The 25,506-nt window shown below is 46.7% G+C and overlaps 1 protein-coding gene across 1 annotated transcript; it reads right to left on the bottom strand.

The window, feature by feature from the left end:
• LOC144124539 (acetylcholinesterase-1-like) lies at nt 1-25,506 on the bottom strand. The gene is made up of 9 exons (XM_077657284.1): nt 25,423-25,506; nt 23,952-24,334; nt 22,332-22,533; nt 20,257-20,506; nt 17,434-17,717; nt 16,393-16,551; nt 13,163-13,345; nt 9,719-10,026; nt 1-342 (listed from the first exon to the last, which is right to left on the bottom strand). The coding sequence occupies exons 1-9, from the start codon at nt 25,504-25,506 to the stop codon at nt 126-128; spliced, it is 2,070 nt and encodes a 689-aa protein (XP_077513410.1). The 3' UTR covers nt 1-125.

Genomic DNA, 25,506 nt, shown 5'->3' with positions numbered 1-25,506 from the left:
GAAGACGTGAAAATATCAATAAAAACAAAGTACACAAAGTACAAAAGTTGCCGCGAATGGAGGACCTGTAAGAGTTTACCATCAGAATGGCTCCCAGCCCGCCGCGAAACGCAGCGCAGTTGCAATCACTCCCTTCGGAAAGGGTCGTTCCCGCGCACGCATCCCGCTATGCTGGCGGTGCGGCCTCGGTTCCCGAGCAGGTGGGGTCGGAGGCGGCGGCAGATGCCATCACGAAACCCTGAGGCCAACATCCGCAGGCCCGAGCTGCCAATCTCGACGACGGCTGGCCTCAGGTGTTTGTACGGCGGCCATGCCGTGCCGTCGTCTAACGTGGGAAGAACCCTGCGGAGCGCCACTTGCTTGATTAGAGGAAGCGACACAGACTGACGCAAGCTTGCCAACGGGCGCCATCTGCCATGTGACGTGAACGCAGCGCTTGTCTCGATTCTTTAGGTTGTATTTAGTGACATAATGCTTGTATACCTGTGCCACGCTTGCCAAGTTGTCTAGCTGCTAAGTGTAAGCATAAGGAAGTCTGGAATCAAGTGCATCGTCAGTAGTGCTGCCACCTATTTGGGGCACTCAATATGTGAGCCTGTATGATATAGTCTTTACTAACTGATTAAATTCTTTTCCATGTTTTCGTCGTACGTGGGCAGCAATGCAGCCTGCCACAGGTCTGGCGAAGATCGGGGTCTACCCGAGCTCTGGCGAGACTCTGCGATAAAGGAACTAATGGTATCAAGACAAAATTCATCCCTCGGGACGCCTCTAGTTTATTTCGGCTATCTAGAGTCACTCTGGGCTTCTCACGACTTGGGCGTCATCTCATGGGCTTCACGGGTGATCGACAGTGTACGACTCACGTGAACACACTGTCGGTGCCTTCTTTACCTTGTTTATCGTTAACTAAAAGCTTTACCTGCGCAAGTAAGCTATGGAAACAACGTTTTAGTGCATTTTTAGTACGCACTCTATGACGCTTTATAAGCATTTCGTACTGTACAAGATGCGCATCGAATGCAATTAAGAAAAATTTGTAATTCGTTACATTTTCCATCATACTGTGAGGGAACACTACGGTCGCGTCATCACCTGTGATGGCTTTGACTTCACGCAAAAAATCCACTCGGACTGGAGTTTCTTCTCAAGTGACCTGGCAGACAGCACGCAAGATTTCAATGGAGCGGTGGTTCAGTGGGTTAGCTTTGCCCAGTCATGTGTGAACAAAGCTGCCGCAGCGCATATACAGCAGTGGCGGACGAGCGGAAAAAACTTGGCCGTTCCTGTGGGCATTGTTGCAGGTCCTAGCTGTTTTCCAGACGCCTATCCTCATACAACCTTTTCTTGGACAGGAAAATTATTTCTCAAAAGAACTCTGCCTAAGCATGCACCCTAATCAAAAAATAAATTACTTGCTGAGCTAAGCTGGCCAAGCCGCTATATGCAAACCAGTGTGTAATCAATGCCTATACTCGCCTTCAGAGTTAAATTGTTTTCCACTTAAAGATGAACTACTCGAAACATTGAATGGAGAAAGGCGGACGTTTTTTCATTTTTAAGTGGTATTTCAACATTGCGCTAAATGGTATTGTAACTTAGAAGGACTTGGTAATAGGCCAGTTGGTAGGGCATCGTGAGGAGCAAAACCGCAAAACAGGACGGGACTCAGGCGGGTGACAACACGGGGCCTTATTAACAACAGAACATTTAGTGAATCATTTATTGAAACATTTATTGAAACATTTATTACTCAATAAATGTTCAGTTGTCAGTACCGCCCTGTGTTGTCGCCTGCCTCAGTCCCGTCCTGTTTTGTGGTTTTGCTCCTCACGAAATGGTATTGTTCCGATTCCGTGTCTATGCACCTCTAAAGCTTGTGCGGTTGCTCCTATTGCCGTTGATTTCCTGACTCACGCAAAGTCACCTTGTTGATTCGTTGATCAAGTGTGGGCTAGAGTCTGAAGGAGCCTTCATTCCAATATATGTGCCGCCGACACATCTCACGACCTCGGTGACGCTAACGCGAAGAAAACTTTCCTTAGTATAAGCACTGTCGGCCGCAGTCTTATGGGTTTGAAACGTGGGAGTGGTACGCGTACACTCTGAACACGAATAGTTTGTAAAGAAGTAAAAAGGGAGTGTGCTGCCCTCTAGCGTACTCTCTTTCAGGGATAGGGTGTGCTGCCCAAGCTATGGGGTAGATTTCCATTTCCAAAGAGTGCGCTAGAGGATACCTTACGCCCTTTTTACTGCCATATATAAGATTATTCCGGACAGAGTTAATTGTAAACAAATCGGAGAGGCTTTTCCCCTGCAGTGAGTGGAGTCAGGTGGCTGTTGATGACGCTGAAGAAGCTTATTCCTGTTTAGAGTGTAGGGTGCGCTTGTTTTGACATATGCGCGTTTATATAGACATTTTATTTTCTGCTGCTTTTGCGCATTGCGCGCAATCCTCAATAACTGAATGACGTAGTGCAAACTCCGGAAAAACTAGGGCCACTGCCGAACTCGGGGCATCCTGCGTAAAAGCTGTGGGCTTGAGCCAATTACTATGGGGAACAACAGGATGTAGTAGGCAATCTCAAAACACTATAAAATTCCAAGAACGGAACTGAATAGGCATATTTGCGTTATGTCGGCCCCAGCCACCTTGCGTCACGAGAGAAGGCGTCACAATGAGCCCCATCAGCGCCCGCTGCTATGACAGTCAGCGACGAAGATCACGGCTAGCATTTGTGGGCTGGTGCGGGCTCATTGTGCCCGCGGGTATGCATTTTCTGTTACAATCGCGACCAGAGAAACTACTGGCACTCTAAAAGCGTTTTATGATGTTAATAAGAGAGCCATGTTTCTAATCTACTCCAGGAAAATGGACTTGCAATCGATCTTCATTCAGCTTCACATGTGCCTGAATTTCACTATTTTCCTAAGTGAATTATATTCCAAAATTTCTCGTTCAAAGTTTTAATGTACAAGCCCAGGTAGCACATGACAACGGGCCAATATTAGAAAGCCACTGGCAAAGCGCGGCTCTAAGTAGGCCCAGAGTTGCCAATGAGGATCTGATATTGGCTATGCCATCAAAAAATCATGGTTATGATGGGCCATGTTAGCCGGAGTTCTCCCATTATTTGCCAGAATTGGCTAAGCCATTTTCAAAGCCTGGCTATCATGGGCCATGTTAGCCAGAGTTCTCCCACTCTTTGCCAGAATTGGCTAAGCCACTTTCGAAACCTGGCTATCATGGGCCATGTTAGCCAGATTTATCCCACTCTTTGCCAAAATTGACAAAGCCATTTTAGAAACCTGGCTATATTGGGCATTACTTGCCTCCCCTTGTCCAGTGTTAAAAGTATACTTGCAGGTGTTGGTGAACATTGCACCATTCATTATACTGGGTAGAAGATTGGTTTTACAATTTAATATTTACTATAGTTTATAATTTTCGATCGCGCTAAAACTCGTTTGAGCTCCTGGGCTGCCCTTGGGCGAGTTCAAGAATTTGACGTTTTATTAATATTTTTTTACCGAACACTTTCGCTTTATATGAGTGGAGTTGGATAAACAACGAATATTTTCCGACTGCGTAGTCGGAGATGCATAGTTACGACGAAAAAACTCAATGAAACCGAATTAGGCTGTCAGCAGATTGCGCCGGTCAGAGGGAGCTCTCGCACAGGAGAAACTAAAGGAGGAGCGTGTCGACGCCATCGAGGCGCGGCGCGGCGACGTCGGCCGCGGGCTCCGCCGCTGATGAATTGTGTTCTAAGGAGCTTCCCAACAATTTCCAAACGCATTCCGAAGCATTCCAAACGCATTCGCTCGCTGTGTGCTGCTGCCATCGACTTCTGTTCGGTCTGTTCGCTGATTTTGAGTTGTGCAATGACATGACGGCAACTTCGGTGGTGGTCAGTCGAATGTGCATGTTCCGCCACAGAGGAACCGCTCTGTCGCATAAGGCTCGTTTCACATCCTGCAACTAGAACGTAAACAGTCAGCCTAGCCGGTGACGCCGCAGTGCGATTTCCGCAGCGAATTCGGTCAAAGAGACAGTCAAGGCTTCTTGTTGTTTGCAAAGCCAATCCATGATTAAACGCAACAGAAACGCTACAACAAATGTGTTGATGATGTTATGACGAGTGTATTTTTAGATGTGGGGCATTATTTCAATGTTTTGATTAGAACAAACAGTTTTGGTTCCACCGCGGGAACAGCTCCCACGTGGCCGCACGTCGCACGCAGTCTCGGCGCTCCCCATTGTTCAGTCGCTGAGTGAACACACCGAAGCTGCGACTGAATACCAACCAGACGGAACTCGATCGCAAGCCGTCTGCGACTAGACCGACGGCCCTCCCCAGTCGCAGACCGACGGAGTTCGCAGTGTCGCAGGCGAAAATCGCATGCATGTGAAACTGGCCCAAGGCCGACGACGACACCATCCAGGCAGACAACTACGGATCTGTAGAATTCTATCGTTAATACTTGGAACTAGAAGCGGCTGCAACTAACCACTAAAATTCCTTTGAAAAGTTCTGGTAAGTTTAGTAATTAACGAATATGCGCTGGCATGACTCAGTTGTAATGATTCGTGTAACTATATATGGCATAGCCAATCCGCTAATAAAAAAAATACTTTTTTGAGAAGTGCACAGACAAGAGCTCACGCTGTTGTTTTTGTCCGACTTCTGGGCATAATAACCCGCCTATTTGCATGAACTTTATGTATTTTAAAGCGTTTTGGAACGCTCTGCTTGCGCGAGTATCTGAAAACCAGCCCAAGCGGGCTTCCTTCCAAAAAAAAATCAAATGACTTTCATTTCATGACTTTTTAATGAGAAAAGCGCTTTTTTGCTTCACTCTAGAGAATTCACTGCCACACTGCGCAGTGGGTGTCTGCTTAATAGATACACTAAATCAAACGTAATAACTTAGTGCAAGTGCAACGTCCAGAAACGAAGCAGCGGCCTCGTATTTTACAATTATAAGTTGCGCACGCGCGAAACAGGTCGCCGCTTCAACACGCGGTAAGAGATTCCTACGCTTCCGTACGTTGTTCCCTGTGATCGCGCCTTCCCCTGTGTTTTCCGATTTGGTTTTTCTTCCTTTTCTGCACATCGTAATATTTCAAAATGTCGTTTTTGTGCATTTTATTGTTTTGTTGCGTAATTTGCATTCAGGGCTATAGCTCTTGCAGACGTCCTTACTTATTTGCTCGCAAATTAATTTTGTTTTTCTTTCAAATATTACCTTTATTGATGAAAAGCTTCGGAAATAGTTCCAAGCCACAGTTCAACAAGATTTTGTTTCTTTAAGTTTTTGTGTGAAATTTCCACACCAGCAAAACGTTGGAGGATTCTTTGACGACCAGCGAATAAATTCACTGACAAATGGTGTTAGACGCATGTTAACCTAGCTTGTTTGCCACATGTCCCGTATGTAATACTCTGAAAGCGTGCGAATTTGCTTGCATATTTAATTTATTGTTTTACGTTTTTGTTATTTCATGATATAATTTAAGCCATCCTGAACTAACACACGGCCCCACAGAATGCGCGAGTGTCTGAAGTCGTTTTGGCGAAGTCCATCTCGAGCTCCACATTTTTCGCTTCAAAATTTTCCGTCGCCGGACATGATGCTTGTCCAGCGGCTTTGCAAGAATACTTTGACGCTCCACGTTTTCCACACCCTTACCTTCAAAACTGCTTATGACTCGTCCTCGGAGAATTCCAAACCTCTTTCACATGTTTCGGCCCCCCTCCCCTTTCTCTTTTGAAGTCTCCTATCTCCACAACTCATCTCCCGGACGTGCCCTTTTCAAAGGAGCAGGCTACCCCCTCCCCCCCCCCCCCCCCCCCCGAAGCGCTTTTTTTTTTGCTGACTTTCTCCTAGCTGTTTCTCCCATGCGCAGGTGCGGGCTGCGCCCAGCTCATTGCCCCCCCCCCAAGATTTTCTTTCCTCTACCTTTCAGCTCGAAACTTTTTTTTGGGACCACAAAAGCTGTGTAAAAGAGAATGACTCCCTTCCTTGCTGCCCCTCCCTCCCATCAACGTCGTCTCCCCTGCCATTCGTCACAGCGCGACGCATCGCCACGACACATTCTTGACCGGACGAGTTTTCGCTTGCCTGGCGCGGCGGCGACCAACCGCACAACCAACGCGACGAAAGAGCATGCACACTCGAGCTGGCTCCGTTCGTAGTGTGCGCAAGCGAAAACCCAGCTCCGACGCGGTTCCCTACCCTGGCCAGCAATACCTTACTTGTAAGTACTACAAATATTTTATCTTGAGATACGCTCGGAAATCAATGTGATTTTGGGAGTAAGTGTTGCTCTGACTACATGCGGCTTTATTTTTTCCGGCAGGAAAAGACAACGAGACAAAGCACGAGGACGACCTCTCTGTATCTACTCTCATTGCCAAATGTCTGGCTTGACGTCATGTTCAGTGCAGATCTGCCCGAATGGTAAGAATTTTATTTTATGTCTTTGGTGCAATGAATTCACCAAACATTCACTACTTTGTCGAACAGCGGGTTTGAATTCTTCTGACCTTTCATCCAATTCATTCAGAATACGTTTGTCATGTACAGCTTATGCAGGATAGGAATCGGAACTGTTTTGTGTTCCACTACCAACCAGTCGGTAAGGATATGTGTACGAATTCGGCGCACTTTCTCTGTGGCTAACACACTTGCAGGTGCAATGGAAAATCCGCAATTTAAGGCAAAAGCTTTTGCCAAGTTATATCTCAATAAAAAAAGACGTCACTCTGGACTGTCAGACGGGTGTTTTGTGTGGTTTTCAAATCAGTTTCGAATCTGTATTACATGCATTGGAAGCGACTAAGATAAACTGTTGGATTTAAAAAAAAAACAAAGCTGTTGAGTTTTTTTCGTCCAGCTTATTTATTTTTAACCCCATCCAAACAAACAAGCTTTGTTCAAAACTGCTGTTTCGACGTCCATATGGAGGAGATGCTACAACCTGTGCATCTTTACCTGAATAAAAAATGCGCTCTCAATTAAGAGATACTTAGTTGTGATAATAAAACAAAATAAAACATTTACTTCCTTTCAATATTACATTAATTTTTTTTTTCACAATGAATATCTTACTGTAGGTGCAAAACGACTCAATTACCTAAAAATCACCAATTTGGACAAGGCAAATTAAATTTCATTTTGCGCGAAAAATGCAGTGGCAGTTGTTACAAATTATCCTGAAAAATGTGTGTGGAGCGTTTTCACGCCGACTCTGACTCACAAAATTCAGTGTTATTTAATCATTTCTGTTTTTGTCCTGAGACGGCCGTATTTAGGTTCATCATGACATCATGCCTCTCTTTACAGGCTCGACGCATTGTCGGGTCATCGAGCAAGAGCTGGACAAGGAATTTGAGTGCAGTGGAAAAGTCCTTTTGCAGGAGAAGTGCAACGATTACTTCAGATATGACTGATCAGTTCACAGGAGGACAGGCTCGTTAAGCGCTTTATGGATCTCATAGCCGTGCTACAGCAGATTGCCAAGCTGTGTTGTATAACCTGAATCATCGGCACGCAACAAACATGAATATAAATGTATCCCACCCCAAGTTCTGCCCAGCACCCCACCAATAGTTCTGCCCAGGGCCCCACCACAAGCCCGGCACCCCACTTCAGATCCTGACCCCTGCCCGAGCCCTGCCTATAGGCACACCACCTCAAGCGCCTCACAGCTGATTTGAATAAAGATGTTTTTTTTAAATACTTTTGGTTGGCTCTATTCTTGCTTACCTTACTGCAGGCTGGTAGGTGGAATAGTACCCCTTTTGTGAAAAGTAACCAGGGTGCAAGGTTTGCATCTCCGTTGTATAGAGCAGCCCTTCCCTAAAGACGAGCGTTGGATTGTGAGGACATCCTAGGGTTCTTACCCTACACATATTTGTCACTCCAAGCAAGAAGCCAGCCATGCAGCCTGGTTACTTTCGAAGACTAAATCGAAAATGCAAGTCAGTAACCGGCAGCCGGGATTGCATGTGCCGGTGTTCGAAAGCTGGATACCATTGCTCAAACACTGGATGTCATGGTTCGAAAGCTGGATACCTTTATTCGAAAGCTCGATACCAATGTTTTAAAGTTGATGCCAGTCCGAGACCTTTACTGGCCCATGTTGCAGAAAGCTGGATGTTATTGTTCGAAAGCCGGATACCAATGTTCGACGGCTGGATACCAATGTTAAAAGGCTGGATGCAAATGTTCGAAACCTGGATGCCGATGTTCGAAAGCTGGATACCGATCTGAGACCTTTACTGGCCCATGTCGCAGAATGAACGCCAGGCCTACGTTGGCCCCTTGATCGGCCGTACGTTGGCCCTAAATTGGCATGAAAGTAGGACCAATGTGTCAAAATGGTAGCACTCAGCGCAAATGCCAGTGTTAAACCGATGTTCGTGACAATTTTTGCCAATGATAGCCCAACGTTCGACCAATGCTGTTGTGCTGCCTGGGAGCTAATATACTTCATAAGACGCAGCAGCCAATCACCAAAGAGAATGGAAATCGGTTTCCCCATTTGGTTCTAACAATATTTAAAGCACCTATTTTATGAGGCTTACAATTGGACCCTTATAGGCCACTAGTTTATTGGCGACGCCTCTTCAATTACACCCTCGTTTGGCACACCATGGCCTTATCCGTTTATGGGCCATAAAACCCAACACAGCACACACAACACAACATAATCTTTCATTACAGAACTTCTTCGCGTTCCGTATAACGCCCACAACACCCAACGCTGCAGGATTTTCTTCTTAAAACCCAGAAACATCCTAACCCCGTTTGGTGTGACGGCAGTGATCGCGAGGTGGATGCAAACAATTGTAGGGCAACCGAGAATGCATAAGCACTTGCGCGCATAACAACCTTTCATGCACAAGCTCGTTTAAGAAGGCAGAGCCAGAAGTTTTCGACGTTTGCTCACAGCTGCTATCGCGTGCAACTTAACAAGCCATTGCCAAGAAACTGTGGATCTTGCTTTCAAGACGAGCCTTTTTAAGAAGCAAAGCTGTTGTATTCATTTTAATCTATAAAACCATATCTCACTGCGTAAGTAGCAGCTGATTCTGCGTGAGGCGCAAAAGACTGCCTGCCATTGGTTCTGAAACTGGTTTTCGTGCTGTAGCATAGCCCTACAACACATTTCTCTCTGTATGTTTCCGGGTCAGTTTTGCGGTGATGCGTTAAATTACCTCCGTATAGTTTATTCCGTGGGGTTCATTTACGTCCTTAAATGTCCAGCTGGACCGGCGGGAAGAACCGTGAATAGATGGCATGACCAGAACAGGTGCAGGCGATGCAGACAAAGCGCTACGCAGAGAGACCATGGCATTCGCGGCAGTAATCGTTTCACCAGATGCAAACTCAGGCTCTTTCAACAAGTACAGTCGGGGCCAAAAGTCTCTGGACTATGTGTTCCTGAAACGAAGCCGGTGGCTCCGCTATTAGCCGGAGGCTGGAGACCGCACTTTTGGAGATGAAAATCAAAATTTTGTTCTTTCATCTCATAAGTGCGGCGTCCAGCCGACAGCTAATAGTATAGCTATCGGCTTCGTTTGAGTAACTGTGGTCGAGAGACATTAGCCCCCGACTGCACATACAACGCTTTTCTTATCAAGGCGTTCAGCGCTGAACGCGTCAGTGAGTTTGGTAGGGAGACATACTATGCATTGCGCTTACTTACCCTCGGTGAACGAAGTCGGCAAGCAGGTCTATCATCCTCGCGCTGAGCAACCTCTCCCAGGTTGGACCTGGTTCGCTGAATGGGGCTCCGAAAAGAAAGGGCAGGTCCTCATACAGCGCAGGCCTCTGTTCCTCGGGCCACTGACTTTGTGACGGCTTTGCGGAGAACACGTAGACAAACACCTGGTGTCCTGCAGCGCTTAGTTCCTGGGCGAAGTACTGCAGCGGGCACACGTGGAAGACGTCCCCAAGCATCTCTGCCATTGGACCCCGCTCGCTGTCGCTGCCGTCGCCAGTCAGATTGGTGTACTAGACGAGAAAAAAACGACTGTGAGAGGACTGCCTCATCTAGACCGTGCAGTTCTTGGCGGTAACTCAAGTGTTCACTGCAGTTCGTACCGGCAGTTCAATGAGTTTCGTTCCTTACCGGCTTAGCATTCCTCACATAGCCACAAGCGGCCTTCAAGCGGCCGACTCACCTGGGGGCATATATAACGCCCAATTTCAGCTACACCGCTAACCCTCACTTACCATTAAAACCAACCCACCTAGCTCTGATGGCCGGCAGAGGTGGGCAAATCAGCTCACATATTCCGACCTCACAGCAGCCTTAAAACTATATGCGCGTCAGCATTAAAGACCCCGTTACGCAGAAAATCCGGCGTCGGAGTTGTCGGAGTTGTCAGCGTAGAGAGCGAAAAACATGGGTATGGCTCTGGCATGTGGTCCCCATAGAGCAACCTAGGAGGAAGGCGGGACAACTAGGATACGTCTCCTTGCGGAGTCATCCCAACCTGCCCACCGGATAGTGAGCAAACTACCCACCGTAGCAGGCGGCAGCTAAATTAATGTTTGATCACTCGGGAAGAGCAACCAGGGCCGCACAAGGTCCGCCACTGGGACCACCTCTGCCATCGCACGGCAGTGGCGCACCGCTTAAACCGCAGCACCACTGCGCCAGGAGTGGTATGAGCACTCCGAAAGTTCTATGAAGGTAAAGTAGAGAATGGCCTTGTGCATGCTTTTGAATTAACTCTTTACGCTATCGCGTCATACCCATAAGGCGGAGTTTCAGTGGCTCCTCCAATTTTTTTTCTCCTTAAAATCAATAAACCTCATCCTCACTACTTGATGTCGACGTCTGTACATTAGTTCTCAGTGGCCACTATTGATCTTACCTCAACATCAGTTTCTGTAGATGAAGTCCCCAATCTAAATAATCAGCCCATACGGACCCCTGTTTGTGCATCATTATGATGCTAATGTTTTTATGTGCAACTTAAGAGACCTTTTACTAATGATCTCAACAAAAAATATCCCATAAACGTAACAAGTATCTACCGCACTAAAGCGCTGTGTTTCCGGTATATCGAATACTACGAGTATAGGTTAAATAAAGCAAAGACAAATGAATATATTAATGCAAGAGGAGAATTGTTGCATGAACCGCGACATTCTTTGGAAATTTATAATTACATGCCATGCACACCACTGCTGGTTTTTCTACAATGATAGCCGCTTGTATGCTTTACAAATGTGAACCAACTCAAGCGCTTTGTGGCAAAGAATTTTGAAATGCAGTGTACATGTGTTGCTTTCGGTGTCAAGCGTAATACTCTATAATAAAATAACCCGGTTTTTGATACAAAGAGTGCGCTGAAAAAAAATGTGCATTGGTGAAGTAACCCAAAATTAAGATTAATTTTGCAAATCTGTTACCGATAATGATTGCCAAATATCGCTTGTTTCATCATGCCTTTTCAAATTGATTAGTGAACTTAGATATCTGATCAGAAAACACATCTTATAAATCTGTCACATATGAACAAAGATAACACGCAATTAAATTCAGTAACAGGAAAGTTGAGCTTGCTGGTTCAGCATGGTTCGAGCGCAAACAAACGAAGACCGAGAAAGAAGTAGCGCGTGTGTCGTCTTCTTTCTGGGTCTTCGCCTGTTTGCGCTCGAACCATGCAGCACGCAATTAAACTAGGCATCACTTCGTCAAACTACCTTGAGATATCACTTTCTGATTTAAAAAATGCGTGAACTAGCTGGATTCTTAGTGCAACCAGTAGTTGATTTTTAGGTACAGTTAAGTTTAAAAAAAGAAAACATGGACTCCTCGTTTTCTACTAGAGAACAAGAAGTTCTGTGCTGTACCCCACCCTTCCGCTCGTTTCCCGTTGTGACATTCGCCCACTCTTACCAATACCTAAGGGCCGCAGCAACGCAGGACAGCAAAAAGCAATGAGGTACTAGCAAATGAGATGTTTGTTATAACTTTCTGCAACCACGTGTGCACACGAAATCCGCCGGGAGTAAGAAAGGGAAGACGAAAATGATAAAAGACAAAAACAAAACAAAATCGATGAAAGCAAAAGGCTCAATTTTCATTCCCCCCCCCCCCTCCATTCGTAGCGAGGAGATTTCTGCTTAACGCGGTTCCAATCAAGAATCTTGTGTGAAGTTTAAGGGAAACTCTGATAAGCGCGGGTTAGTTCGCAGGAGCGTCGCGCCATCTGTACCCAGTGGGAAGAGGGCGTCGCGCCAGCTGCCGCCGAGTGGAGAGAGGGTGTGAAGATGAAGAATGAGAAAGTGTTTGCGTGCACATACTGAAGCCAGAGAGAACAGGCGAAGAATAAACACATGCTTTTGCACGTCTACTCGGTTTGGTGAAGTTGAGAGCGTGACGGAATCCCTTTTTGTCGGGGAAGTAAATATGGCCGGGGAAGTACAAAACTTAAGAGATGCCGACCAGAAAAAAAGATAGTTGTCGACGTTTCGGCTATATTATTAACAATGTTTCCATGCTGGAAGTCGAAACGTCAACAACTGTCTCTTTTACCGCTCGGTGTCTCTTTCAAAAGTCTAGTCGGTTTAACTTCGGGAAAATCCTACCACTTTTTGTTGATACAAGAGCCCCCATAACAAATAGTCTTCAATATGACGTTTCAGCGTAAAGCGTCATCGAGAGAGATAAAAAAGGAGCACAGCGCCGCGGTGATCAGTACAAACACAGCGTATACCATATTTTCGTCTTTGTGCTCTTTCGGCCTTCTTCTCTGAGGCCAGATCACGCCGCCTGCTCCGCGTCCTATGTTCTACCGAAAAGCGCCTGTTGCTTCTCCGGGTGCCGCGTGGGAGGAGTATCGGTCTTTTGACACGACAATAAACTGCGCTTGAGAGGTGCCGGCGAAAGAAAGTATCGCGTGTAGTTGAGTTGAGCGTGCAGCAGTACGCTCATAACCAACATATAGCGCCGTTCAGGTAGGGCACAGCAGTGCCGGATCGGAAATTCGACAGAGAGACTACGTAATTGAGCACTGGATTGGTCAACTATCTGGTGCCGTTCCGGTAGTGGGCTCCAGATTGGCTTGAAATCGGCAATACCCTATTAGGAGCCGACACACGCAGATCTGCCAGCGCAGCATGTCGGACGCACCTTCGCGTCTCCATCGCTGGACGCATAGAGCGACCAGAGGCGGTCCACTTGTCGCAGGCCGTAGTCCAATAGGTCGTGTCTAATGGCAGGCCACAGTGCGCTGTCTTCGCGGCCTTTCGAGTAGAGCTGCCGCATCATGTCGTACAGCACGACGCCTTCGCCCCACACATTTCCCAACAGGATCTGCAGCACGACATCATCGCGCCCAAGTAAGTTCTCTTTCGCTGCACTCTACATGGTACCGGTGTCGCATTTATTGCAGCTGCTAAATAATATGCCGTTAATTGAGGGTTCAATTTGTAAAATTTCAAATTCAAAAGCGCTACATTGCAACGGCTGAAATAGGCCCAGCTGTGTGCGCAACATTGGCTTTCATGGAACAAAAAGAAAATTTCAATGCTTCTTGCAACAATTTTCTTCACTGAAGTGAACGGCACTGATTTCATTAGGTTAAATGTACCACAAATTGCTTATGCAAGGCTCTCTTGTTGCAGTCATCGAGATACTGCGCGTTTCTTGGAATTAATTCATGGGAACACTAGTGCGCATGTCCTTAAGATTGCAAGTAAAGCCGGAATGAAGGCCAGAGGGTAAACTTTGGCAGCCAACAAAGCGTCATGGATCAGGAGTCCTTGCCGCAACCATCACTGAATGTCCCACCAGGAGAGAAAACAAAAAATAAGTGTAGCTTTCGAATTTAATTTTTATTATTTTTTACTCGGAAATAACAGTGGCGTGAAGGATGCCAGCAAATATATTTTGTGAAGTTTAAGTGCCCCCGCACTGAAGCTTGCATCTTTGTACAAATTCACCGCATTGCATATTCTAGCTTAGTCGCACTCTCCACGACATCCCCTATTGCTATTAGGCGTATATCTGTGGTGAAAGAAAGAACCTGCCATAGAGCTATTTTTTACAGCGGGCTTGCATTTGACTTATGGAGAGATATCTCTATGTTAATGGTATTATATTATACTGGCGGTGCTTGTTCTAGCTTTAATCCCAGCGCTAAGGAAACTCTCAAAGAACATTATCGTGACATTAAGGGTTTTGCATCGTCTAGCAACAACGACCAACTACACAGCGGAGACCAAAGTGGTAGCAGCAACAGTAGGAGTCCGCGTCGGTACGAAAACAGTGTTAGGAAGCTGCAGCCGGAATGCTATGATAGCGTTTGTCGCTAAACGCTGGTGTAATGTGACATTACTGCAGCAGAAATAAGTGAAATAGGTGACTGACGTGTTACAGCATCCCAGTGAGTTGAGTCCAGTAAGGTTCTAAATAGTGACCGCGGCATTTTTTCCAATCCCAGTGCACTACCCCCCTCTCAGTCCTCCACTCCAGTCCGGTTATGTACTGTTCACTTTATTCAAAACACACAGGAAAGTATATAATGCTAGGCTAAAACAGGCGTTCGATTGGGTATCTTTTATGAAATTAGCGATAAAAGTATGGAGATTTTTTTCTCACTGCGTGCTGCGTCACAAAATATACTGAAATTCTATGAACAAGCAATAAAAACTCCGTTCTTTTTGTGCGCATTGCAGTTTCGTAATGTCCCTGTAAACGAGAATTGTACGTGTCTTAATGCTGTAATCCGGGACAAGACTTGCCCACTGGCCCCGAACTCCGCGGCGCAAGAACGTCTCCCTGTTTCGATTGCCAGCACTGACAACGCAGCAAGGAACCAATTAGGTGAATTATAGGGACATATATCCAATTTTTTTTGTATACCACTGCATTGTCAACTAGATATTTGACAGTCGTCCGCCAGACAGTTGACAATTTACTAGACAGCGCACCATGAAGGACCGCAGTGGCAAAACAGACGAGATTCCGCGCATGCATGCGCACAGGTAGCAGCAGCGTCGTCTGCTCTGCTGTTCTGTTGATGCGATACAAAGGAAGTATTGTGTCTTGTACTATCACCAACGAATGAAACGCGAACAAGAAAACTGAGGTGGCAACAAAATAAAAACACCAACATATTAGCTCCTTGAATTGAAGCACAAGCGAGGGTGATTAACACATCTGAAAAAGAGTATGTTCTTCTTCGCAGGTGAAAGAATAGTAGTTAGTATTGAGCTTGCCCTGGCTCAGAGCTGTGCATTTTTCTGCCCATGGTTTAAACGTCTTGTTCGTGTTTCATGTCTTGCTGATAGCACATAGTGAATCAAGTTTCCAGACCACAGGGTCTGCTTCTCAGAAATATATTCTGGCGCGTAAGGAGCCTATCAAGCTACCAAGGATTTCACAGGTGAGAATTGTACTTAACCTGCCCTTTAGAGAGGTTTTGTGGTTCGGAGTTGAAATGAGTTCCTCACTACACTGCTCAAAAGAAGACGCTGTGGCCTGGGAACGCTAACTCGCGCTGTACATATCTGTACATACATAGCTGTGCATACCTCCATACACGTGGGGATTTTTTTTTCGTTTACAGTTTATGGATATTTATTTAACTAAACCGGAGAGATATACACCGTTGTCTTCTGTACAGAGAAATTTTACAGCAAGGCGGACAATGTGTACTTGTTATGGAGAATAATTAGACGATAAATGAACTGAAGTTAACTAATAAACGTTCTTGCTTTTTTTTATTTTGGAAGGCAAGGTCATACTGAGAAATTGATGTCCGTCAACATGAAAGGTTAGCCCTTTTTAAAATTTTTCTTGAATGGCAATGTGGTTCGAAATACTGAACGTCGAAGTACGCATTTGAAAGCTTGTTGAGTTGCCTTTTCTGCATTGCATTTTATTAAAATGGCGTCGCTGCGCGTGGTATAGTCGCTGAAATGTGGATTACTTCTACTGCATCAAATACACAAACGGCATTCGTATTTCATGGATAAGAAATGCCAGCGGCGCTTTTTTTTAAAAATAGCAATCCAGAAATGCCAGCTCGGCGAGCTGTCCAAAACGTATTTCTGATCTTCGATATTTCAACCTATATGGCCAATTATGGAAATTTAAAAACAAGGCTCCATTCGGTTCTGATGACGTTCTATTCCGCAATATAACCTTGACTTCTAAAATCAAAATTAAAAGTTGACTAGTGTATGTTACCTAATTATTTGTCTAATTATCGATGCATAACAGACACGTAATGTCCGCTATGCTGTACAATTCGCCTGCACAGACTGCACCGTCGTATCTCTCACAGTTTTAGATTAAAAATTCGTGTACTTTAAAACAAAAATCAGCTTGGATAGAGACGCAGTATACAAACGTACCAGCTTCTTTTCGGGGCCAGCTCTAAGCAGCGAAAAGTCGTGGACCCTTTCACATGGCAAGAAGGACGTCTGGAAGCGCGGCGCAAAGGCATAGCGCGTTCGGTTCATGGACCGAAGTAGAGTGTCCACAGATGACTCTCGGAGGCACTTCTTCGCCTCCTGCAAGAAATCACGATCGCTTGCATCACGGATTTCATTACGACGCACGTTGATTGCGAAAACGTTTGCATAAAACAGGCTTGAAGTGAAATGGGAGTGAAATGGTCAGTCTTGTTTCTTTTACGTGCGTCAGGACAGTGTGGCATTCAATTTCTCCCATTGTTTTTTTGTTCTCCCTTCAGTTCTCGCGGATTAGTTTCGTCGTTGATTATCGGTGATACTACTGTGGTTTTATTTCACCTAACTGAAGGCAGCACATTCATCGAGCACGTGGGCGATTAAGAAAAGGAAATAATGCCCGAGTTTCCTATCCCAGGCGATGCTCTTTCATCTTCGGTTCTTCGTCCCACTCCCAACAAAAATGCCCGTCACTGCCCTTCCATAATATAACGTCTACATTCTTTCCATTAATTACATAAGATTTTCTTTACTATCACACTGCAGCGCATCAATCGTAAAGAATTGTTGCCCGTGTTGAGTAGATCAGATTTTCATCACAATAAGACTGAGAGTGACGAGCAATGACGAGCAATGCCACCAGATGGTAGTGAATCCAACCAAAAATTAATATACTTAACAACTTAGTCTGTTGAGCAGGCATCGCATTTGCCAGCGAGCAGAATAAGCATCATAAAAACGTATACACATGATAACGTTTGCAGGGTCAGCATTTGATTCCTGTTCAACGATGTGAATTCAAGGCAGGCTTGACCAGGTATTAAGCGCTTATCGGACAGGAAGCTGGACTCCAGACATTGAAGCACGTCAGGTGCTCACGCAGGCGAACCTTGAGACTTTGTCTTCTGGTTCATACGAACAGCTTTCGCCATATTCTATCCTAGCAGCCCGCTTGTCAGAGAACACAACGCAGGCATCACTTACCGACATGCTGGTGCATCTCAGCTCCACGAGCAGAAAGCCGAGCTGCTCGAACAGTACGATCACGTTCCGCTTGAAAGGCTGCAGCGGTGAGCCGCTCTGAAGAAGCAGCCTCCGGGCCCGCTGCTGCAGCCAGTGCGGATTAGGACTCAGCAGTTGAAGGCCGAGAGAGGCGGCGCCGGAGCCGTACCCGTGAAGCACCATGGAATGTGGATCGCCGCCGAAGGAGGACACGCTCACCCGCAGCCAATCCAAGGCTAGCCGCTGGTCTAGCAGACCTACGTTGCCTGCCGCACGTACGCAAGCCATAGGGAATGCCGTGCTGCTAACTGGGAAAGCGTTATCGAAACGTGTACGAAAGATTTATTTGCTTGCTTTGTGGGGTTTAACGTCGCACAGCAACTCAGGCTATGAGGGACGCCGTAGTGAAGGCCTCCGGAAAATTTCGACCATCTGTGGTTCTTTAAAGTGCACTGACACCGCACATTGTACGGGTCTCTAGCCTTTCGCCTCCATTGAAATGCCACCGCCACTGCCGGGATCGAACCCGCGTCTTCCGGGTCCTTGTACGAAAGGTTCTGACCGGCTGGAGCAGGTCACTGTGGTACCGAAATCTTGGGTCTGTGGCGAGCACCAGCAGGGGAAGGGTTCGCATAATTTTTCTCCCGTTTGAAACTGCCCAGACCTCCAATCATAGCCAAAAAATGTTTCAAAATATGCCTGCATGAATTATTCATGTAATTTGACCGTGCCAGCTGTGAGCTCCCCTCCCATATCTTACCTCAAAATTTGTCGCCGCTGAAGCGGAAGTCAGATGCCACCAACTAATCAGGAGCACTACCGTGCCCGTGCACACTATGCCAACGTGGTATGTCTCTCCACGGTATAGAATATATTCAAGCATAAAATCCAATGGACTAATAAACTTGTTCAATATGGGATACTGTAAAAGGGTTTGTTAAAAGGGCATAAGTATATAGGTGCACGTCAGGACTATTTTCTACGAGTGTCGTGTCCAAAGCATCAGACGGACACACAGCTCCGATTCGATTGCCAATAAATTGTAAGATGGTAGGCAGGGCTCGTATGTTAATGTTTACAGCTATAGGTGATACCATGTGCGTGTATCAAGAGTCCAAACTGAACAGAAAAAAATTTAATAGCTACTGCAATGAGTCAAAGTAAAGCGCATATGCGCGGTTACAATGATTTCATATTTTTGCTTGAGTATTTAGAAGGCGGCCTTTCGGTCGATACTTCTGTGCTCGCTTTTGCTTCATTTATGAGATTTTTTTACAATGCTCTTAATTGAAAACTAAACATTTTTACATATTTGCCTGTCTGGTTGGGTTTTTGAAGACTTATAATAAACTCTGCCCATCTCCAACCAAAACCTGTAATTTGAAACCCAACGTTTCGAAGCCGGGTCGGCTCCTTCATCAGGGGTGACTGGCGGCAGTAGTTACCGTGTTTTTAGGTAAGCATGGGGGGGGGGGGGGGAGGAGGAGGTCGAAAGAACAAAAGCTGTGAAGCGAAAGGCGTGGTAGAGGGGGGATGAGGAGGGGGAGTGTTAAGACTGTGAGTGACGCTGCCGCTCTGTGGGGAGGTGGTCAATGGCTACTTTTCTTTCAGTAGCAGAGCGAAGCCCCTGGGCATATACTAGGGGCAGGTTTCCTTTTCGCGGTTCATGCTGTTCGGGGTAGTTTGCATGTGCCAGGAGTCGAATAGGAGCATCTTCTGGTAATTTGTTTCGGTTCCGAGGATGCTGGTTTCGTCGCAGTTGATTCTGTGCTCTGAGTCTTCGGAATGTTCGGCTACAGGCTTGCGCTCTCTTGCGAAGTTGCGCACGTCGTTTTTATGTTGCCAAATTCTTTCTTTAAGATTTTTGGTTTCGCCGATGTAGCTTGCGTCGCAGTCGGCGCAAGAAATTTTGTAGATAATGTCTTGGGCTCTTCTCTTCGAGGCTGGTCTTTGGGAACAGGTAGGCAAAGCGCAATAGTGCTTGTGAGCTTGTCTGTGGACGCGTGCACTTCAGGTTTGAGGGCCCGATGTACACGCGATTATATCATAGAGAATATAATCAAAGAAATTTGCACTTTTTAAGCCATTTTGCCGGGCTCATTATTGTGTCCACTCCTCACTTAGTGCTTCGACGACTGAGACAAAATACATGAAACGAATTTATACCCCTGACAGGTAGCTGGGCAGACACCCTCATTGCTAGTTCAAGCGGGCTCTAGTCACTGGTACCAGCAGCTATAGCGACTAAAACTCTGTGTTTTCCGCACGATGCATTACTATCCTTAAATCGTTTTGCGAAGCATTTCAGCACATTAGCAGTGCCTTCCGATTCGACACGTGAAGGTATAAAATCGACTAAAAGGATTTGTTCCTATTTCGATAGGTCAAATCTTGCAAACCCGCAACTCTGTGAAGCGCTGTGTATCTGCTGCCGAATTTTCTATCGTGCTCATAATTATTAATTTGCTCCTCTATGCTCGCCCTATGGTGTAACCTCAAGGCATGAGTCACCAAGGTTTTAATTCTGTGCATATACACACGCACATATGTATATAGGTATACGTATACATACATATGCACTCCTTGGAAGACGGTATTCATTTTGCTGCGCTCAATGCGGCTTCAGAACCCTCAACGCTCTATGGCAACTTTCCGTATTTTTGGCGGAGCTAGATCTGCAAGCGTGTTAAAATGCGCGGTTTCAGTCGTAGCGGAGCAAAAAATAACCACACTTAAAGAGCATGAACTCATTACCTTAACAGCCCTGAGGCTCTAGGCAAACCACTGGCGTGTGTCAACGCTCACCGGGCGCATCGCTCGTGTTGTCTGTGAAGAAGCCGAACAGGTTGAGCCGGTAGTTGGGCACCACGACAACCAAATTCGCTCGGGCCGCCAGCGTCGCGCCATCCAAAAGCCGCTGCTCGTTGCCGCCGTACGTGAAGTGCAGGCCGTGGAAAAGCACCAGCACGGGCAGCCGGCCTGCGCCGAGCACCGGCGTCCAGATGTTCGCATGCAGGCAGTCCTCACACAGTGTGGTGAAAGCCAGCGAGTACAGCTGCAATTGCACAAAGCGAGCGAGAAGTTTACGTGAGGTCGTTTGCCGGAGGCAGAATTTATGTACTGCATGTTGGTGGCCACTTTTCTGGAGCTTTATACTGCAGCCGTGTCATCGTGTCGTGTCGTGGTTGGCGCGAAAACACTGACCTAGGGCCTAAACACGAATGAAGTGTCGCGAATATTCGGCCTTCGGGAATTCTCCTTATACGTTCATGCAAGGTGCGCATTTTCACTTGGCACCATCATATGGTGCACAGTGAAGGACTGATAACACGTCACATGATGAGGTATTACAAAAGCAATTATGTTCGCTCTTTATGCGCCACACTACAGAACGTTTAGAAAGAATTTATATGGTTTTATTTTCTGATATCTTCACAGCTTGCGACAAATATTTAGAGGGTTTGTCAGAGATTATCATCACTTTTCGATCCACATTTTATTTACACAAATGTATGTGTACAACACGCACTGTACAGCATTTTTCTATACAGACTTATCCCTTCTCAGTACACTTTTTTCATCGGGCCACAATACTGCGTATTACTTCTAAGAAGAATGTTTTCGGTTGGTCGTGAAGACACTTTTCCACTAGTTTCTGCAAGGATAGGTCTGTGCAAAATGAAAGACCTCTCAAAGCGTCCTTGAGTGGCCCAAAAAGACAAAAGCCGGAGGAAGCGCAATCTGGACCTCAGGGAGGGTGTTCCGGTGCCACAGTCCAACTAACACGGCGCATACGTGCGCAGATGGCAGTATCGTCTCTGCAACGTGCCATCTGCGATGCGCGCGTGGTCGTCATAACTTCTCACTCCCCCCTCGCGGCCTTGACAAGCGCTCCTTTTTTCCTCCCCCAACATGCACTTGGTACCATGCACATGTACCGGGTGGCGAGCCCGGGACTGACACGTCGGGATTTTTAATTTCAAGAATGCTTTCTTTGGAGATCTCTCGCAGTTTATTTTTAGTTATGAAACGCAACTAAACTGGGAATTCTGTCGAAATGTTTAGTTTTCAGGCGAGATGGAAAAGCGCCAGTCTGCAATGCGGTGTCAGTGCACGCTAGATAACAACAGGTGGTCTAAATTAAACAGGGGCCCTTTAGTACGGCATTTCTCATAGCTCAAGTGCCGCATAGAGATGTTAAAGCCCGCCTGCCACATGGCACCACCTTCGACCTGATAAATGCGAAGACAATTGTTTGGTACGTTTTGCGGTCACGCTTCAAAAGTGAACATTAAAGCTTCAATATATCCATAAAATTACGGTCATGCATTTAGAAAACTACGTGAAAATTTAGCACTTCCGACATGGGTAATCAATGCCGATATCATCGCGCAAGCATTGTTTTGATTTCGGTACGAAAGTAAAGCACAAATATATTCCTACCAGAGCAAGAAGATCCCTCATGCAACAATCGAACAAAAACATGAGTTTAGTAAGATTAACTATAGCAAGTATTTTGAAAAAGTAAATGTCCGTGGCCTTTTTCTTTTTACAGTAGGAGACAATAAACGCGGGCTTTTAGGATAGGTCGCAAAACTCGCCACTTCCTGAACTTGCAGATAAACAGTATGGTCCCCCGTTCAACTACTATTGCTATCGTTATCGTTATCGTTGTTTATCGTACGTCATGCCTCTCCACTTAAGCAAAGTGAGGAGGCATGATGTCACTTCAGTAAACCGCTATCCTATCGTTGGAGACGTCGACCTGCAGCAATGACTGTAGCTAAAATTTTTCTATTGAACCGCTGCTTATCTTACAGCTATCCCGTCGAAGTGAACGTAAGCCGAGCTGTTGAGCGCCTGCTTTCGTATACACCCACCAGAGGCTGATGCTGGGGGCAGACGCATCCGTCGGTTCTCTGCGATCTGCCGGGCCCCGAAAGCGGCACGGGCGGCGCGAAGCGGCGATCGCCCAACGGAGACTCGGCGAACGGAACGGACCGGAAGTGGAAAACTTCCCTGCCATCGGCGTGGAGCCGCGCGCCCCAACACCTGCCATACGGTGTCGTCACGCTCACGTCGCTGCTCAGAAAGAGTAAAGATAGTCACGTCGAATTTACAACGCAAGCTCCAGAAACACGTTGACAATTCGTGCTCAAAATTCGAGTAACTTGCGAGAATATGTCCAACAAAAGAGTGCTGTCATCGATTGATGAAATGAAGGCGATTTCGCCAAGATAAGTCACTGAGCTTCTTCAGTACAGTAAATTGAAAAATTGCCTTCCATCCTGGTATGCTAACCGCGATTTAAGGATTATCAGAAAGCAATGATCGTCCTTAACATTAACAGAGTCCAATGAGTCGGCTACAAAAGAAAGCTTTACTGCTGTCTGCGTCGCTGCAGTTAAAGAAAGTTGGTTCCCATTGTCAACGCGTACTCGGGATGGGCTCTATTCGGGTCTGTAGTTTTAGCATCTAAGCTCATCAAGACGGCTGTAGCAGCTTTGAGGCCACTGACACTGTCTAACGCACTGACAGGACATGATCCCAGGTTCGCTTCAGGAGGGCGAATTACGAAACTTAAAGCTGAAAATGGCCGCCCGCGGTGGCTGAGTGGTTATGACAATCAGCTGCTGACCCGAAAGACCGGTTCGATCCGGACCGCGGCGGTCGAATTTCGATGGAGGCGAAATTCTAGAGGACCGTGTACTGTGGTGGTCAAAATTTCCGGAGCCCTTCACTACGGCGTCCCTCGTAGCCTGAGTCGCTTAAGGGTTAAAACAACCCTTTGCAATCTGTATGGCTGAATGTGGGCGGTTTGAATGGTCATTATTGTTTTTTAAAATCAGCTCACTGGAGGTCGATTGAGGTCTGCTTCGCTCTGTGCTAGAAGTTCTAGTTAGCCTTACTTGAAGATAAACTTGCCCAGAGAGGCGGTTATCTCGGGTTAGAAGTCCAGCAAGCAGGAGGTTTCTCTTTGCTACGAAGATTTAGAAAGCTGTATACGTGTCTTTTAAAGCGACGTTGCTGCTTTAGGGTGCTGGCTAATTACAACCTACTACAATTCAGTTTTTTCTCTTGAAATTTTTCTCATTCTTTATATATTCTAGCTTTTTTGTAAAGATGCAAAGTGTACAATCAGCCGGATATCTGAGCGAGCAGAAGTTATTTTTGTGCTCCTGGTAGGTTGGCTCTGAATAAGCGTTAAGCATGCAACAGCTAGGAAAACGAGAATTCATAATACCCCAGCTTCTGCCGATGCAATTAGCACATGGCGATACAGGAGCCTGCGAGCTTGTCCTGGCATGCTGTATCGGGCTCGGAAGCTTTTGTGTACACAGAAGGCCAAGATGCCAACGCGACATGCATGAATGTTTAGCAACACGTTTTAGGTCCACCTTTCACGTTCAGGCAAACGCTGGCCACGCCGCTAAGTGCACCATAGCGAGCTATAGGGGCATGCATCGCAGAAAGGGCTAGAAGTATTACTTAGCTCATACCCTCCTGCTCTGGCACCCAGTATGAGCACAAATGCGATGAGGATGATGACAGTAAAGATGAAGCAATAGAGCAGAATTTTGTTGCGGGTGCTGTGCGTGCCGACATGGCCGTACTGCTGCGTGTGCTGACTGAAGCACTGCTGCATTATCTCAGATGAGCCCATCTGGCTGCGAGGCGTCTGCATCTCACTCCTGTAGGCCTCGTCGTCCGCCTGCGTCTGCTCATGGACCGGCGGCCACTCGGACGGAACGCGGTGCTGGCGCTGTGAGCAGGGTGACACGTTGCCGCTTCTTGTGGAACAGGAGCAGCCGGCATCCGACAACGGTGTGGACCCGTCGGCCACCAGCTTCCATCTGTCGTAGCAAGGGACGCTCGGCCGCGGCTGCAAGATGGGCAGTGCTCGAAGACAGCGCTTTGCAAAGGGTCATCTCTAATAAGCACATTTTGCAACGAAAAGCTATTTCAGAGAGCTCACCGACTCCTGAAGTCCTGCTTATCGAACAGCCAAGTTTGAACGAGAGGGGAGAGACGTCGCAGTAAAAGGCCAGCAAAGGCTGCCGTCATAAACTGGCAACAGTCATGGCATCGGCGATGGCGGTAATGACACGCAGTTAACAGGCGTTTTTAGCATACCGGGCAGGTATTAGCGCAGACTGTACCGGCTTACCCGGCACCTTCTGCGCACACGTAGAGGCCCCGCCTTGCCCCACTGAGGTCACAGCACGTGCGCAGAAGGCGTCCTGTAAGCCGGCATACGCCTCCATTAATATGTCTCTGATATGTAAAAAACGTCTAACGTCGCATATTACAAACTGTGCCGGTGGCGCGGCGATTCACGAAGTCAATGGGCGTTGAACGCTCCCTGGACAACATGAAAAAGCGGTCGCAGCAGCATTTTTCTGCCTAGTCTGGACGGCTACGTTCAATGAAATTCAGGTTGCAGGTTAAAAAGTTTGGCCACGGCGAAACCTCAACACATACTAGCGAAGCGCAAAGAAAGAAACAGGAGTCACATTGCTCTGCTCTTACGTTCTCCAGTGGCCAAGGAGCCGTGGCGCTGTACTTGTATGCACTAGGTCGAAGGTAGGACATCGAACACGGAGGCCAGTTACTGAGGTGAATTGCGACAGGCTCTCGTGAGCTATGATGGCAGAAATTACTCTGAAACCCTTACTCGCCGTTCTTCGTAGCCAAGTTAGTTTCAGCACTTAAGAGGGTGCACCAGTTACAGTGTCCATAAGAAATACAGCGGCCCATCTCTAGAAAATTTTTTCTGCAGGGGCCTCATGGGGCCATCGTGGCGGAAATATTCGACTCTATCAAAAAGGGCTTTCCGGGCGCACAGCTAAGCCAAGTCAACAAACAGAAATGTGAAGGCCCTGCAAGGCCCCACAACATAGCGGAAGCCTCGCAACATTCTATCGTAAGCCTTGCGGCCACTGTGAGAAGCTCGGCAGCGCAGGTTCTCACCAGCAAGCTATCCAGCGATGCAATTTCGAACCTCTCTTCAAAGTACCGTGGTGGGTCGAGGTCTTCGAGTGATTCAATGCTCAT

Source organism: Amblyomma americanum, chromosome 1 (assembly GCF_052857255.1).
Source record: "Amblyomma americanum isolate KBUSLIRL-KWMA chromosome 1, ASM5285725v1, whole genome shotgun sequence".
NCBI lineage: Eukaryota > Metazoa > Arthropoda > Arachnida > Ixodida > Ixodidae > Amblyomma > Amblyomma americanum.
Note: the sequence above shows the minus strand (reverse complement) of the source record. Positions and strands in the feature narration are given on the sequence as shown.

Bases quoted from the DNA above. Each gene is read 5' to 3' on its own strand.
- LOC144124539 (XM_077657284.1), bottom strand. From the start codon at position 25,506: ATGAGCATTGAATCACTCGAAGACCTCGACCCACCACGGTACTTTGAA. The intron at 24,335-25,422 runs GTGAGAACCTGC...CCCATCTTGCAG, and splicing joins CATCGCTGGATAGCTTGCTG to CCGCGGCCGAGCGTCCCTTG. The intron at 16,552-17,433 runs GTAAGTGATGCC...GATTTCTTGCAG, and splicing joins TGAGATGCACCAGCATGTCG to GAGGCGAAGAAGTGCCTCCG.